Below are 18,401 nucleotides of genomic sequence, written 5' to 3'. Positions count from 1 at the left end.
TGGGGGAGGGGGTGGTTTATGAAGGAATTGTTTTGGGGCGAAACATGATGGTCGATGAACTGGGTAGGGGAAGTGTGGAATTTCTGAGACTGGTGTACGGTAGTTGGAGGTTTGAAAAAAATACTGAGAGAATAAGCTGGGGGAAAGAGAGGGTGAATATACAGACAATGGCTGGAGGGTGACAAGTAGGATGGTGGGAAGTGGTAAAGGTGGGTACAATTTCAACATTTAAAAGACATTTGACAGCTTCATGGATAGGAAACGCTTAGATGGGTTACGGGCTAAGTTCAGGGAAGTGGGACTAGCCCTAAAAGGCATTTTGGTCAGCATGGCTGAGATGGGCTGAAAGTTTCTGTGCTTTGTAACTCCATGACCCTCTATAACAACATGTTCTTCAGATCTCTTTGAAATCTTTCTCCTCTCACCTTAAATTTAAGGAAATGGAGGAATGTAGATTGCATGAGTTTTGATTGGCACAGACATTATGTGCTGAAGGACCTGTTCCTGTTCTGTTTTGTTCTATGTTCTATATCTTTTATTTTTAGACTCCATTAACCTAGGAAAAAGACTGTGACAATCCATCTTATCTATGCTCCTAATGATTTTATAATTCTCTATAAGATCACCTCTTTGGCCTCCTTTGTTTCAGGGAAAACACCTACAGCCTTTCCACGTTCCTTGTAACTTAAGCTATCCAGCCCCTGCCACATACTTATATATCTTTTCTGTGCATTCTCACAACCTTCCTATGCTATGGCAATCCGAACTGCATGTACTCCTCCATCTGGTCTTAGCAACATCTTCTACAGGTGTAACATGACATCCCAGTTTTGTAATCAGTACTGCAGGCGATGGAAGCAAGTGTGCCACTGACCTTCTCCACCTTGTATGCAAATCTTGGGTAACTTGTGTGCCATGGTCTACAATTTTCCCCAGGGCCCTGCCATTTACTTTGCCAATGCACTCCAGGTATATCTCTTCACACTGGTCTAAGATAAACTTCATCTGCCATTCCTTTGCCCACTTTCTCAGTTTATCTAGATCTTCTTAGAACCTAGACAACCTCCTTCACGCTCCAACATACCACCAGTTTTGGCGTCATCTACAAGCTTACCATTTAATAACGCCAGCAACATTCAGATCCAAGTCACTAATATATATGCTAAACAAGAGTTGACCCCAAACCAATCCTTACAGCAACTCTTAAATCTTTCCCTTCACACCACTGGTCACAGATCTCCAGTATGAAAAACAGGCCTTCACTTTCATTCTCTGATTCCTTCTGTAATCAAGCCAATCTTGCATTCAGTTGGTTAGCTTCACCTGGATCTGATGAAATCTCACCTTCCCAACCAGTCCACTAGGACCTTGTCAAAAGCCTTGTGGAGGTCCATCCAGACAATCTTTGGATCTATGGAATGCTCTGCCACAGACTGTGGTGGAAGCCAAGTCCATGGGTATATCTAAGGCAGAAGTTGATAGTTTCCTGATCGGTCAGGGCATCAAAAGACATGGCGAGAAGGCAGGTGTATGGAGTTGAGTGGGATCTGGGATCAGCCATGATGGAACAGCAGAGCAGACTTGATGGGCTAAATGGCCTAATTCTGCTCTTATGTCTTATGGTCTTATAGACAATGTCTATTGCCCTGCTCTCATCAGTCCTGTTGGGTTATCTTTTGAAATTCATGAGGCATGATTTCCTGCACACAAGGCCATGCCGACTATCCCTAATCAGCCCTTGCCTTTCCTAATGCAAATAGATCCTGCCTCTCAGGATGCTGTCAAGTAAATTTCCACTGATATTTGGCTCATTAGTCTGTATTCCCACCTTGTCCTTGCAGACCTTCTGAAATAAAGGCACAATGTTATCCAGTACTTTACTTATGATTGAGGAAAATACCAAATTATCTTCAAGGGGCCCAGCAATTTCTTCCCTTGCTTCCCATAATGTCCCTGAATACTTTTGGTCAAGTTCCAGGCATTTATCCACCTTTGTATGCTTCAAGACTGCCAACATCTTGCTCAATATCCATATGTTTGAAAATTTTCTGACAAATGGTAATGAATATTCATACCATAAATGTGGCAGGCAATGACCATCTCAACCGAAGACTGCTGAACCACTTACCCCTTATATTCAATATTATTGCCATTGATAAATTCTCCCAACATTAATATCCTGGAGTTACTATTAACTAAAAAGTCACAAGACCAACAATATGTGCAATAATATATGAAGGGATGTGCTGGCATTGGAGAGAATCTGGCGAAGGTTGTTGAGAATGATCCTGGGAATAAAAGGGTCAATGTATTAGGACTGTTTGATGGCTCTAGGCCAGTACTCACTGGAGTTTAGAAGAATGAGAAAGGATCTCATTAAAACCTATCGAATATTGAAAGGTCTTTATAGAGTGGACATGCAGAGGATATTTCCTATGGAGGGGGAGACTAGGGCCTCAGAACACAAGGATATCCCTTTAGAACAGAGATGAACAGGAATTTCTTTAACCAGCGGGTGGTGGATCTGAGAAATTCTCTGTCATAGATGACTATGAAGATCAAGTCATTGGGTATATTTAAAATGGAGGTTGATGGGTTCTTGATTAGTAAGGGTGTGTGTCAAAAATTATGGGGAGAAGGTGGGAGAATGGGGTTGAGGGAGATAATGAATCAGCCATGATAGAATGGTGGTAGGCTGGATGGGCTGAGTGGCCTATTTCTGCTCCTATGTCTTATTCTGTGACAAGTAACTCTGCCTGATAACCTAACAATGACTTTCTACTATGTCTACTTTCTACTTATGTCTTATTCTGTGACAAGTAACCCTGCCTGATAACCTAACAATGGCTTTCTACTATCTGACAAGTCAGCAACAGAGCTGAGTGCAAGTCTAATAACTCTCAGGAAGCTTGACATGAGGTGATGATATTGTCAAATGAAGAAGCACAGTACCTGAGGATATCAGTCCATAATCTTACTTGATTTTGGGCCAGAAAGGAAAATCAAGATGCCCTGGCGTCCAGGTATACTTTGCCTGAAGTAAATTAACTGAAAGGGAGCAGGGAAGAGAAACGACAGGTAAGGACCACAGGAATTAGTGATAAATGGGCAAGCTCAGTTAGGGGTAGAAAGGGTAAGAGAGAGGAACCACTGAAAGGAAGGCCCCTCAGAGGTGTGACTTGGTAGTAAAGATCACAACATCAATTCGGTCAGGGAAAGTTAGGCAGACTGGAAATTTTCAATCAGGGTTTGATCTCCCCATCCATGGTCCAAGTACCAGAGTTGTATTGATAAATATGCTATAACTTTGCTTCTGTTGAGTAACAGCGCTCATAATGTATAAATGAATGTAAATAAAAACTTTACTCTCTTCTATTTTCAGATAAAACATGAAATATTTGTAAATTTAATTTTATGTTTCAGATCATTATAAGGGTCAAGCTTGCTAGTGTTGGATTTTTGGATAACATAACGCTAGCACAAAAATTCTTTGTGCTTTACAAACTCTGTGAAGAACAGCTGACAAAGCAGGTATGTAACAGATTTGCATTAAAGGTTAAATGTGGATCCTAACAATGTTAAAGTTTAAATGTTATACTGAGTAAATGCTAGTATTGCAGTCAAAATCCTAATCATTTTTCAGCCAAGCTCATCTTCAGCCACCTGGGTAATTGTCTTAGTTATTCTATCTCCCTTAGCACAGCCTGACCGGGATAGCCATGCGTTTTGCATCTTTTCACATAGCTTTGCCTGCATTCTCATTCGTTAACTGCCCTTATCACCCAGCTCATGTTCCATTTCTGCTCGAACTGTTCCCATTCATCACCCAACCAACGTCCCCATATCAATGCCCAGCCAGGTATCTACCTTTATAAGTCTTTCACTAACTTATCTCGCTTTTCCTCTGTCCCTGTTCTGACAAAGGATCTTCAATGTGAAATGTTAGTTCTGTTTCTCTTCCACGGATCAAGTTTAAGTTCAAGGTTAATTGTGTTATTCAACCATACAGCTCTGGGGTCAAGGTGCAAAACACCTTGCAAAACACAGTACCTACAGTCACACAGTATGTATAGTCACAATAGCACATAGGGTCACAAAATAATGTTACCATATACAGTCATAAAAGAATATTAGCACAAGTCCCTGAGTGGCATGGCGCGATGCAAGAACAAGCACGCAGCAGTTCCTCATCTCCCACAGCCCAATGCAATCTAGCTTGTCTTCCAGGGAGCTAACACCAGAGAGCAGCACTAACAGGCGAGCTGTCCTGCAGGGGCCTGCCTCTGACCCAGCACAGATTCCAGCTCGATTCGTTCTCACACCACTTCCAGTGCCTTTTTTCCTGGGTGGCTGTAACAGGCGATGCTGCGGCGTGCACGCCTGGTCCTTGGGCATGAATTCTTTATCAGAATCAGCATCAGGTTTAATATCACTGGCATAAGTTGTGAAATTTGTTATTTGTTAACTTTACGGCAGCAGTACAATGAAATACAAGATAGATAAATAAAGAGAAAAAAACGGAATTCCGTTAAGTATATATATGTTTATAAATAATTAGGTTAAAATAAGTAGTGCAAAAAAAATCAAAAAGGAAAAGTAGTGAGGTAGTATTCATGGTTCGATGTCCATTTAGAAATCAGATGGCTGAGGGGAAGAAGCTGTTCCTGAATCTGAGTGTGTGCATTTATTCAACAATGTCTATTGAGAACATAGAACATAGAAAATCTACAGCACACTACAGGCACTTCAGCCCACAATGTTGTGCCAGCCATGTAACCTGCTCTAGAAACTGCCTAGAATTTCTCTAGTGCATAGCCCTCTATTTTTCTAAGCTCCATGTACCTATCTAAGAGGCTCTTAAAAGACCCTATTGTATCCACCTCTACCACCATCGCCGGCAGTGTATTCCATGTACCCACCACTCTCTGTGTGAAAAACTTACCTCTGACATTCCCTCGGTACCAACTACATCAAATTATTCAACAATTTGATGTAGTTGTGACAGAAAATGACATTCCCTGAAATAAAAAATGGCTCAAAGCCTTTGGAATATTTGAATGGAAGTGTCCTTGGTATACAAATCCAAGGATCACTGAAGATGGCAACTCAGATACTTCAGGTAGAGAACAAAGCATCCTGGATACTGGGCATCATTAGTCAAGGCACAGAAAGGCAGGACAGTCATAGTACAATCTTATAAAAGGTCAGTTAGTTCATAGCAGCCTGCATTCTGGCCACCAGATTATAGGATGGGCATCATTGGAAAAGATGCAGAGTAGGTTTCCTGGCATGTTCATAGTAGTCAGAATATGTTCATAATTGCTGAAAGTCAATCAACTAAGCCTCAGGGCATCACTGTAGGAGTTTCTCAGAGCAGTGTTTAAAACATCTTCACCTGCTTCATCTTCCAGATAAGAAGTGAGGATGCTTGCTCACGATTGCACTGAACTCCATTCCATTTACCACATCTCAGCAAATAAAGCAGTCCACAAGATCTAGGATGTACTAAGCTGCAGCATCATTCATGTCACAAAAATGTTAGTTGTGACCATCTCTCTAAAGAAAGGACATTCATTGGCATTACCTCTAGATTCATAGAAGTATAAAGAAACCGTGCCTTTGGCCCAGCTGGTCCATGCTGGACCCAGCTTTGGCCCAACTGTATGTGCTATCCAAGCTAATCTTATTTGCCAGTGAATGGCCCATAACCTACTAAACCTTTCTAATCCTAAACAACAGGAATTCTGCAGATGCTGGAAATTCAAGCAACACACATCAAAGTTGCTGGTGAACGCAGCAGGCCAGGCAGCATCTGTAGGAAGAGGTGCAGTCGACATTTCAGGCTGAGACCCTTCGTCAGGACTAACTGAAGGAAGAGTTAGTAAGGGATTTGAAAGTTGGAGGGGGAGGGGGAGATCCAAAATGATAGGAGAAGACAGGAGGGGGAGGGATAGAGCCAAGAGCTGGACAGGTGATAGGCAACAGGGGATACGAGAGGATCATGGGACAGGAGGTCCGGGAAGAAAGACAAGTGGGGGGGGGGTACCCAGAGGATGGGCAAGAGGTATATTCAGAGGGACAGAGGGAGAAAAAGGAAAGTGAGAGAAAGAATGTGTGTATAAAAATAAGTAACAGATGGGGTACGAGGTGGAGGTGGGGCCTAGCGGAAGTTAGAGAAGTCGATGTTCATGCCATCAGGTTGGAGGCTACCCAGACGGAATATAAGGTGTTGTTCCTCCAACCTGAGTGTGGCTTCATCTTTACAGTAGAGGAGGCCGTGGATAGACATGTCAGAATGGGAATGGGATGTGGAATTAAAATGTGTGGCCACTGGTCAGAATGGGAATGGGATGTGGAATTAAAATGTGTGGCCATCAGGATGGTCTCAAAGCTCTACACTTCTTTTTGGATTCCAGACCTAATCAGTTCCCCTCTACCACCACACTGCTCCGTCTAGCGGAATTAGTCCTTACTCTTAATAATTTTTCCTTTGGCTCCTCCCACTTCCTCCAAACTAAAGGTGTAGCTATGGGCACCCGTATGGGTCCTAGCTATGCCTGCCTTTTTGTTGGGTTTGTGGAACAATCTATGTTCCGTGCCTATTCTGGTATCTGTCCCCCACTTTTCCTTCGCTACATCGACGACTGCATTGGCGCTGCTTCCTGCACGCATGCAGAACTAGCTGACTTTATTAACTTTGCCTCCAACTTTCACCCTGTCCTCAAGTTTACCTGGCCCATTTCCGACACCTGTCTCTGGAGACAGCTTATCCACTGATGTCTACTATAAGCCTACTGACTCTCACAGCTATCTGGACTAGTCCTCTCCTCACCCTGTCTCTTGCAAAAACGCCATACCCTTCTCGCAATTCCTCCGTCTCCGCCGCATCTGCTCTCAGGATGAGGCTTTTCATTCTAGGACGAGGGAGATGTCTTCCTTTTTTAAAGAAAGGTGCTTCCCTTCCTCCACTATCAACTCTGCTCTTAAACGCATCTCCCCCATTTCACGTACATCTGCTCTCACTCCATCCTCCCACCACCCCACTAGAAATAGGGTTCCCCTAGACCTCACCTACCACCCCACCAGCCTCCGGGTCCAACATATTATTCTCCGTAACTTCCGCCACCTCCAACGGGATCCCACCACTAAGCACATCTTTCCCTCCCCCCCCTGCATTCCGCAGGGATCGCTCCCTACGCAACTCCCTTGTCCATTCGTCCCCCCCATCCCTCCCGACTGATCTCCCTCCTGGCACTTATACGTGTAAGCGGAGCAAGTGTTACACATGCCCTTACACTTCCTCCCTTACCACCATTCAGGGCCCCAAACAGTCCTTCCAGGTGAGGCAACACTTCACCTGTGAGTCGACTGGGGTGATATACTGCGTCCGGTGCTCCCGATGTGGCCTTTTATATATTGGCGAGACCCGACGCAGACTGGGAGACCGCTTTGCTGAGCATCTACGCTCTGTCCGCCAGAGAAAGCAGGATCTCCCAGTGGCCACACATTTTAATTCCACATCCCATTCCCATTCTGACATGTCTATCCACGGCCTCTTCTACTGTAAAGATGAAGCCACACTCAGGTTGGAGGAACAACACCTTATATTCCGTCTGGGTAGCCTCCAACCTGATGGCATGAACATCGACTTCTCTAACTTCCGCTAGGCCCCACCTCCACCTCGTACTCCATCTGTTACTTATTTTTATGCACACATTCTTTCTCTCACTCTCCTTTTTCTCCCTCTGTCCCTCTGAATATACCTCTTGCCCAACCTCTGGGTCCCCCCCACCCTCCTTGTCTTTCTTCCCGGACCTCCTGTCCCATGATCCTCTCGTATCCCCTGTTGCCTATCACCTGTCCAGCTCTTGGCTCTATCCCTTCCCCTCCTGTCTTCTCCTATCATTTTGGATCTCCCCCTCCCCCTCCAACTTTCAAATCCCTTACTCACTCTTCCTTCAGTTAGTCCTGATGAAGGGTCTCGGCCTGAAACGTCGACTGTACCTCTTCCTACAGATGCTGCCTGGCCTGCTGCGTTCACCAGCAACTTTGATGTGTGTTGCTTTCTAATCCTGTAGTGAAAACATTTAGAAATTTTGTTTCTTGTTCTTTCTTAAAATAAAGTAGTGATCCTAACTGACCTAAGACAGGGAATGTTTTGTAGGATTAAATGTCAGGAATTGTGAAAAACTGAGTTTAAACGTATTTGGCTAAGGTGGATGTAAACTTCTGACTTCAACTGTAGCTATACAATACACAAAGCCATAGTAGTTGAAACCCCCATGAAAAGAAAAAGAAACAATTTGCAAATATGAACTACAGTCCAATCCATAAATCTCAGAATTTCGACAACATCTCCCAGAGCAACGGGACCCAGCGGCCCTTCTGAAAGTAGTGCCTCAAACCAGTAGTGCCTCTGAGGGGAGCAACTTGAACCAGTGACCCCCCTGAGGGCAGTAACTCGAACCTGTGACCCCTCTGAGGGCAGTAACTCGAACCAGTGACCCCTCCGAGGGCAGCGACTCAAACCAGTGGCCCCTCTGACAGCAGTGAAATGAACCAGCGGCCCCTGCAAGAGCAGCGAATCAAACCAGTGGCCCCTCTGAAAATTGCTCACTCTCCCCTACATTGCCTCGATGTTTCAATCTTTCTTGACCCTTTAATCTGAGAGAAATGTAATCGATCATGGCCCCTCATCTCATCTCTGAACTTCTCGTGGTAGCTCCTGCTCTTTTTCTTTCCTGGAGTTTTCTCAGGGACAGCAGAGCGCTAGCTCACTCATTCGAACTACAGACTGTATGTCACAGGCTCCAACAGTTTCAAAAACAAAATTAAGATAAAACGATTAAGTGGAATAACTGAAATGATTGACTATCTGGAAGATGTCGCCTGAGGAAGTTTGCTGGCGCTATCTTGACCAGCATCTTTGTAAATCTTTTCTGCATTCTTTCCAGTTTAATAATATTTTTTGTATGGCATGGTGACCAGAACTGAACACCACACTACAAATATGGCTTCACCAGCATCTTGTACAACCCCACCATGACCTTCCAACCTTTATACTCAATGCCCAGAATTATGAAGGCCTGTGTGTTCATAGACATCTTCATCAACCTGACTACCTGGGACTCGACTCTTAATGAAACATGTATTTGTGCTCCAAGATGTTTCTGTTCTACAAAACTCCCCAGGGCTCTACCATTCACAGTGAAAGTCCAATCTGGATTTGTCTTTGTAAGGTGTAACATCTTGCATTATCCAGATGAGACTCCTCAGCCCACTTACTCAGTTGATCACGATCCCCCTGTAATTTTTGTAACCTTTCTCATACCACCTATTTTAGTGTCATTTACAAACTTACTAACAATGCCATGAATATTTTTACCCAGGTCATTGATATAGATGACAAAAAACAATTGGCCGACCACTAGTCATGGGTCTCCAGTCTGAGAAACAAACCCTCTGCTTTCGACTATCAAATCAATTGTTTATCCATGCAAACAACAGGAATTCTGCAGATGCTGGAAATTCAAGCAACACACATCAAAGTTGCTGGTGAACGCAGCAGGCCAGGCAGCATCTCTAGGAAGAGGTACAGTCGACATTTCAGGCCGAGACCCTTCATCCTGACCTGCCTGGCCTGCTGCGTTCACCAGCAACTTTGATGTGTGTCAATTGTTTATCCAATTAGCCAGCTCTTGCTGGATTCCACGTGATCTAACATTGCCATGTGCAACTTTATCAGTCCATACTGAAGTCCATATTAACCATGTTATGCTGCCTGGCCCTCATCAACTTTCTTGGTCACGTCATCAAAAAAAACTCAATCAGGTTTGTAAGTCACAATTTCCCATTCACAAAACCATTCTGACTATCCCTAATCGACACATTTTTCCAGATGTACATATATCCCTGAGAATCCTCCAGTAACTTACCTACCACAGATGTTAGACTTACAAGTCTATTGTTCCCAGACTTTTCTTTGCTGCCCTTCTTAATCCAAAGCACAGCATTAGCAACCCTACAGTCTACCAGCATTCTCACCCATTGCAAACGATGATGCAAATATCTCAACTAATAGTCCCGCGATTCTTTCCCAAGCCTGCCAGTGTTCTCGATCAAGCCCTGGTAATTTATCTACCTTCATGTGTTTTAAGATATTCAATGTCTCCAGTGCTGTATTGCAAACTATCTCCAAGATCTCCCCATTTACTTTAATGAATTCTGGATTCATGTCTTTCTCAACAATAAAATCAGAAGAGAAATATTTGTTAAGGACTTTGCTTATCTCCTGGGGCTCCACTCAAAGATGTCCCCTTTGGTCTTTAAGGAGCCCTATTCTCTCTCTAGTTACTCTTTTTTCCCTAACATACATATGATCTCTTTGGATTTTCCTTAATCTTCTCTGCCAAAGCTATCTCATGCCCATTTTTTGCCCTCCTGATCTCCTTCTTGTGTATACTCCTGCATCCCTTATATTCCTCCTGCCACAGTCTGTAAGAGGTTTTTTTACGTTCTCCTGATGACTTACGTCTGTCCTCTGGATGCTCTGGTTCCCTCCCACAATCCAAACATGTACTGGTTGGTAAGTTAATTGGTCATTGTAAACTGTCCTGTGATTAGGCTCAGGTTAAATCGGGTGTTACTGGGTAGCGCTGCTTGAAAGGCCAGAAGTGCCTGTACCAAACTGTGTCCCAATAATTAAATAATAAATAAACTATCAATTTCCTGTAGATCACCATAAACCAGGTATTCCATTATAAATACATTACTTGATGGAATTTAGAAATTGTGGAAACTTTGAATGTATTTGTCTTCAGAACAGAAGATATTAAAAACAACTCCATAAATAGCAGAAAGTCAGAGGCAAAAAGGAGGAAGAAATTTAAAATAATAGTTATCACTAGAAACAAAAGTAGAGGCATAATAAAATGATTAAAAGCTGACATGTTTCCTACTTATTGGCCTGTTTTTGAAGGTCTTAAGGAAACCCAGCTTAAAGATGAAGATCAATTAGAGCTGAATGTCTAAATTCAATAGATTCTGAAATTATTTCAGTAGAATGGACAACTATGATCGCTAGATACTAAGAACCTCAAGTACTGCAGGACGATCCCACCTGCAAGTTGCTCAATAGTGATGGAATGGTGTACCATGGTTGTGTTGTCACTTGGACTTATTGCACACCATTGTGCTGAGACAGTGCACAATCTAACAAATGGTGTGAATGATTGTCTTGATGTTTTCCTTGTGATTGCGAGTCTCTGTTGTACTTTGGTAATGGAGACTACTGCAAGTCTGGTTCATTAACAAGAAAATCTGCACATGCTGGAAATCCAAGCAACACAAACAAAATGTTGGAGGAACTCAGCAGGTCAGGCAGCATCTATGGAGAAGAGTATTGTCCTGCTGAAAGGTTTCAGCCCGAAACATCGACTGTACTTTTCCTCCAGCATTTTGTGTTTATAGTCTGGTTCACTGGTTCTTTGACGAGACCAATGGTAGGGGAATTGTGTCACTTCAGTTTGGCAAGGATTAGGCCAAAGCCGCAGGGTTGCCTGTTGCAGCTGCCCAGGGAAGGAAGGCCAAGGTGCTGTAGGAGAGATCAGGAGCCTCTGTTGGGCACACTGGAACCCGTACTGAATTGGGGGCTAGCTCCCTCCCATCAATACTGCCCTCCAGTGTTCATTCAGTGGAAGAGCAACAATAGACCAGGACAGTTTACGGGCTTGCCACTTCGGAACGTGGGCTATATTATTTTTTTCTGACTGCATGTTTTTCTGAACTCCTAACCATATGTGCTATGTGCAGTTGCTGTTGGTGTTGTACTTTGCACTTTGGCCCGGAGAAACGCTATTTCATTTGGCCATATTCATGTCTGGTCGAATGTTAACTAAACTTGAACTTGACTGAATCTCTATCGGGCTACTTGTCATAAATGTGTACTTACCTCCTCAGGTAGGATAAATGCCGTTCTCTCTCTCCTAACATGAGAGCCATTGAGGATTACACAATATTCGGTATTGTTCACACTTCTCAGATAATTAAACAATCTACAGATGCTGCAGAAATACAGACAGCATGCTGTTGTGTGTCAAGTAATACTTGTACATTTGTGGCACACAGAAGCTAGGTGATGATGAACTTCAACAAGAGAGACTCCAGCAAACTTCCACATGACACTCAGTTGTCTGGCTATCACCAAATCCGCTACCATCGACATTCAGTGGTGCTACCCTTGACCAGAAGTTTAACTGAACCAGTCACACAAATACTGTGGATTTATGAATGGGTTTGTGACTAGGCATTATGTCATTCTCTCATTTCCACAAAATATCAAGTGTCAAGAAGTGGAATAAAGTATACTTCTTGATTAACATTCATCCACTACATTAAGTACTTAATTTCTCCAATATTTATGTGCTGTTACTGTTACTGCAATATATTCCATGCTAGAATATTTGCAGCAACTTACAAGAGCATTGGACATGTACGAAAATTGTCCTTGCAAGTATTCAACTTTTCTAACTAAATGTACGCTGTCAGTTGCACAAAATCCCAGAACAATGAGGAAGTATCTTTACATGGATTGCAGAGATCTGCGTGAAGGACAACTAGAACAGACAATAATGGATGGGTCATAAATGCTGGCCTTGCAGTGAATCACCTACTCCGATATAAATGGGAAAAACAGTGATTTCTTTACAGTTAAAATATAGAATGAACACCTTTCTTCCAAAAGATTGTGTAATTAATAATACCATTATCTTATTAATTTCTGCCAGGTTCATTATGACTTTGGTTTGAGAAATATTCTTTCCGTACTGAGGACACTGGGAGCTCAGAAGAGAGCGCGACCAGAAGACAGTGAGTCAACAATCGTCATGAGAGTTTTGAGAGACATGAATCTATCTAAATTGGTAAGTAGTATTAAGAATGAGATTTGAGATTTAATTTACACTTTTATCCCAGCTTTGGTGTTGGAAAGGGGAAGTAATGGGGAGGGGGGAGCAATTTGGTGTACATAAATGTGAGGGTTAAGAATATAAATACATGTACAAAAAGATGTCAGTAAAGGGCCAGTAACATAATGAAGGATCCTAACCACACAACTCATGGACTGTTTTTCCCACTGTCATCAGGGAGGAGGCTACGTAGCATTGACACCAGGACCACCAGAAACAAAAATAGTTACTTTCCCCAAGCTGTAAGACTGATCAACGCCTCCACCGACTACCCAACCTTCCACACCCCACCGCCACCACCACTGCTTTATCCTTTCCTGTTTGAGTCACTCCTGTGCCTGGTGTCACTTTATGGACATGCAGTCAATCTACGTGCAGTATAGAAACTATCTTGCGTATTTATATTTATTGCCTTTTTAAAATTATTGTGTTCTTTATTTTGTGCTACATCGGATCTGGAGTAACAATTATTTTGTTCTTCTTTACACTTGTATACTGGAAATGACATTAAACAATCTTGAATCTTGAATAAATGTTATGAACTGATTTTGATTCAAGTGAATTTACTCTTCAAGGATTTTATTGCGGAGTGTGAGATGGCACATTCCATTTAATTAACTAATTCAGTAATTTTAATTTGGGTCCATATGCAATTAGTAACGCCCTGAATTCCATAGTTTAAATCTTTTCTTATGTAGGATAAATGATTAAGTATTCATGATAAACATTTAAATTTAGTCTGATTAAGTATCTTGGATCTACTTAAAACTAGTAATGGTAGAAGGTTTCAGCTATTTACTCTATCCAGGGCTCTTATAATTGTACACAACTTATATAAGATCTCCCTTCAGCCTCTGCTGCTGCAGAGAAAACAACCCGAGGTTGTCCAACTTTTTACATATACGCTCTCTAAACCGGACAGCACCCTGGTAAACCTTTTCTGTGTCCTCTCCAAAGTTTCCACATCTTTCTATAATGGGTCAAGCAGAATTGAACATAAAACTCTAGAAATGGCCTAAGCAGAGTTTTGTAAAGCTGCAATCCAACTTCCTGAGTTTCATTATGACTTTATTCCCCAATTGCTTGTATAAAAATCTATTTCTGTCATTTACAGTATAACAGTAATCATATTTGATCTATAAGGAATTAACTAATAACCCCAAATGTAACAGAAAGCATCATAATGATTTCTAGCATATCTTAAAATATGTTAAATATTTCTTAAAATAGTTGGATCTACTGCTAAATTATGAATATTCATGTGCCATTCTACTGTAATGTTGTTAAGTAGATTAATCTATTAATTTATCAGTTAATTATTTTCACATGTTATTAACGAGAGTTAACCTAGAAACTGAAATTTCTTAATCTCTGATAATTGTGAGGTGACCCAAGGAAGAAAAGAAATTAAGCTTTCACTAGAATGTTTTCTTTAACATTTTATGTATCATTATATTGAAATGTTTTACATAATACACATTAAACGGAAGATTTTCTAGATCAGAAAAGAGCAGTTTATGCATTTTTGATTTACATTAATTTACAATCAGGTTTATTATCAGTAACAAATATAATGAAATTTATTGCTTTGTGACAGTAGTACAGTGTAAAAAAATTACTAAAAGTTAAAAAATAAATAAATAATGGGAAAAAAGTTTGTGTTAATGAACCATTCAGAAATTTGATGGCAGTGCGGAAGACGTTGTTCCCAAATTATTGAGTGTGTATCTTTAGGTTTCTATACCTTCCACTCAATGTCGGTAAGACCAAAGAACAAGAAGAGGGCATGTCCAGGTGGGTGGTTTCTTTGTGATAGATGCCACCTTATTGAGGCCCTCTTGAAGATGTATTTGATGGTAGGAAGGATTGTGTCTGTGATGGAGCTGGCTGTATCTAAAATGCAACATATCCTGGTACAGTTAAATGCAGAAATTTTGGCTTCTCTATTATTAAAATACTATTTTAAAATTGTTTTGTGAAATATTTATTTATATATCTCATGTAATTGTAAGTTATTAGTAGTAGAAGCCATCGGTCACATCCAAAGACTAAATTACTGGAGGTTCTGGAGTTCTGAACCAAAGTAGTAAACGCTGGTGATACTGAGCAGGTCAGGCAGCATCTGTGGAGAGCTAATCAGAGTTAATGTTTCAGGTCAATAAATTTTGCCCTGTTCTAGTGAGAGGCATGTACCTAAAACATGAACTCTTGATTCTTTGTTGATGTGGTATATCCAGATTCTCTTGAATGTTCACCTTGAAGAAGCTCTGCTCTCTTGGCAAATTTTGTCCCTTTTGCTTTTTTTCGCTTTCATTGGTTTCTGTTTTCATGCCAACTACATGATATCTCTAGATTTGTTTTTATATCATTCAGCAGTAAATGTAGAAACATAGAAACATAGAAAATAGGTGCAGGAGTAGGCCATTCAGCCCTTCGAGCCTGTACCGCCATTTATTATGATCATGGCTGATCATCCAACTCAGAACCCCGCCCCAGCCTTCCCTCCATACCCCCTGACCCCCATAGCCACAAGGGCCATATCTAACTCCCTCTTAAATATAGCCAATGAACTGGCCTCAACTGTTTCCTGTGGCAGAGAATTCCACAGATTCACCACTCTCTGTGTGAAGAAGTTTTTCCTAATCTCGGTCCTAAAAGGCTTCCCCTCTATCCTCAAACTGTGGCCCCTCATTCTGGACTTCCCCAACATCGGGAACAATCTTCCTGCATCTAGCCTGTCCAATCCCTTTAGGATCTTATACGTTTCAATCAGATCCCCCCTCAATCTTCTAAATTCCAACGAGTACAAGCCCAGTTCATCCAGTCTTTCTTCATATGAAAGTCCTGCCATCCCAGGAATCAATCTGGTGAACCTTCTTTGTACTCCCTCTATGGCAAGGATGTCTTTCCTCAGATTAGGGGACCAAAACTGCACACAATACTCCAGGTGTGGTCTCACCAAGGCCTTGTACAACTGCAGTAGTACCTCCCTGCTCCTGTACTCGAATCCTCTCGCTATAAATGCCAGCATACCATTCGCCTTTTTCACCGCCTGCTGTACCTGCATGCCCACTTTCAATGACTGGTGTATAATAACACCCAGGTCTCGTTGCACCTCCCCTTTTCCTAATCGGCCACCATTCAGATAATAATCTGTTTTCCTATTTTTGCCACCAAAGTGGATAACTTCACATTTATCCACATTAAATTGCATCTGCCATGAATTTGCCCACTCACCCAACCTATCCAAGTCACCCTGCATCCTCTTAGCATCCTCCTCACTGCTAACACTGCCACCCAGCTTCGTGTCATCCACAAACTTGGAGATGCTGCATTTAATTCCCTCATCCAAGTCATTAATATATATTGTAAACAACTGGGGTCCCAGCACTGAGCCTTGCGGTCCCCACTAGTCACCGCCTGCCATTCTGAAAAGGTCCCGTTTATTCCCACTCTTTGCTTCCTGTCTGCTAACCAACTCTCCACCCACACCAATACCTTACCCCCAATACCGTGTGCTTTAAGTTTGCACACTAATCTCCTGTGTGGGACCTTGTCAAAAGCCTTCTGAAAATCCAAATATACCACATCCACTGGTTCTCCCCTATCCACTCTACTAGTTACATCCTCAAAAAATTCTATGAGATTCGTCAGACATGATTTTCCTTTCACAAATCCATGCTGACTTTGTCCGATCATTTCACCGCTTTCCAAATGTGCTGTTATCACATCCTTGATAACTGACTCCAGCAGTTTCCCCACCATCGACGTTAGGCTAACCGGTCTATAATTCCCCGGTTTCTCTCTCTCTCCTTTTTTAAAAAGTGGAGTTACATTAGCCACCCTCCAATCCTCAGGAACTAGTCCAGAATCTAACGAGTTTTGAAAAATTATCACTAATGCATCCACTATTTCTTGGGCTACTTCCTTAAGCACTCTGGGATGCAGACCATCTGGCCCTGGGGATTTATCTGCCTTCAATCCCTTCAATTTACCTAACACCACTTCCCTACTAACATGTATTTTGCTCAGTTCCTCCATCTCACTGGACCCTCTGTCCCCTACTATTTCTGGAAGATTATTTATGTCCTCCTTAGTGAAGACAGAACAAAAGTAATTATTCAATTGGTCTGCCATGTCCTTGCTCCCCATAATCAATTCACCTGTTTCTGTCTGCAGGGGACCTACATTTGTCTTTACCAGTCTTTTCCTTTTTACATATCTATAAAAGCTTTTACAGTCCGTTTTTATGTTCCCTGCCAGTTTTCTCTCATAATCTTTTTTCCCCTTCCTAATTAAGCCCTCTGTCCTCCTCTGCTGAACTCTGAATTTCTCCCAGTCCTCAGGTGAGCCACTTTCTCTGGCTAATTTGTATGCTTCTTCTTTGGAATTGATACTATCCCTAATTTCTCTTGTCAGCCACGGGTGCACTACCTTCCTTGATTTATTCTTTTGCCAAACTGGGATGAACAATTGTTGTAGTTCATCCATGCAACCTTTAAATGCTTGCCATTGCATATCCACCGTCAATCCTTTAAGTGTCATTTGCCAGTCTATCTTAGCTAATTCACATCTCATACCTTCAAAGTTACCCTTCTTTAAGTTCAGAACCTTTGTTTCTGAATTAACTATGTCACTCTCCATCTTAATGAAGAATTCCACCATATTATGTATGGTGTAGCTCTTATTTAATGTAGCTCTTATTTATTGAGATGATACATCTGATCTGATTAAACAGTCTATTTTCTCTTTTATAATTCTGATTTTTAACCTAGGTTCCATTATATTAAGTAGTTAGCTTTCCATTTCCCAAGTTAAGTTCAACATATTCCGCGTCTACGTAAGCAAAAGGAAGGATTGATGTAATTTGATCAAACTATTGCCATTACTAACCTGGATTGTACAATTTCTAGGTTATTCAGCATGATAATGGATATTAGAATTTGATTTTATTTAATTCATAGGTGGATGAAGATGAACCTCTCTTCTTAAGCTTGATCAGTGACCTGTTCCCAGGTATACAATTGGATAGTAGCACCTATGTGGAACTGCAGGCAGCTGTTTCAAATCAAGTAGAAATTGCAGGATTAGTTAATCACCCACCATGGAATCTGAAACTTGTTCAGGTAAATGTTTCTAGGAGAAATTGTTGATTTAATGTAATGTTAATTTTGCTGTCTGATTTAATTTAAAATATCTGAGTGAAAACATGAGCATGTAATAGACTTAAAAAATAATGAAATCTTATTTATTTTCCTGTCATCAGTAAAATACAGTGAATTGAATTAGGTATCCGACAGGAGGAACATTAATTACCAAGTGTGAGCGGTACTGGAGGGAGGTTATTGCTAAATTCTTAAAAATATGAACCCCAATCCTCAGTCTGATTTGCTTTGGCTGGGAATTGGAAAAACATTAAACTAAGATACTGTATAA

At 41.6% G+C, this 18,401-nt stretch overlaps 1 protein-coding gene across 1 annotated transcript in view; it reads left to right on the top strand.

The window, feature by feature from the left end:
• Positions 1 to 18,401, top strand: part of LOC140210924 (dynein axonemal heavy chain 8-like) — a 504,855-nt gene that overhangs the window by 270,471 nt on the left and 215,983 nt on the right. The window contains exons 43-45 of the mRNA XM_072280194.1: positions 3,424 to 3,531; positions 12,786 to 12,920; positions 17,930 to 18,091. Coding sequence (XP_072136295.1) covers positions 3,424 to 3,531; positions 12,786 to 12,920; positions 17,930 to 18,091 — 405 coding nt within the window. The remainder of the gene's footprint in view (positions 1 to 3,423; positions 3,532 to 12,785; positions 12,921 to 17,929; positions 18,092 to 18,401) is intronic.

This window comes from Mobula birostris, chromosome 2, assembly GCF_030028105.1.
Source record: "Mobula birostris isolate sMobBir1 chromosome 2, sMobBir1.hap1, whole genome shotgun sequence".
NCBI lineage: Eukaryota > Metazoa > Chordata > Chondrichthyes > Myliobatiformes > Myliobatidae > Mobula > Mobula birostris.
The sequence above is the reverse complement of the archived record's forward strand: the minus strand, read 5'-3'. Positions and strand labels throughout refer to the sequence as shown.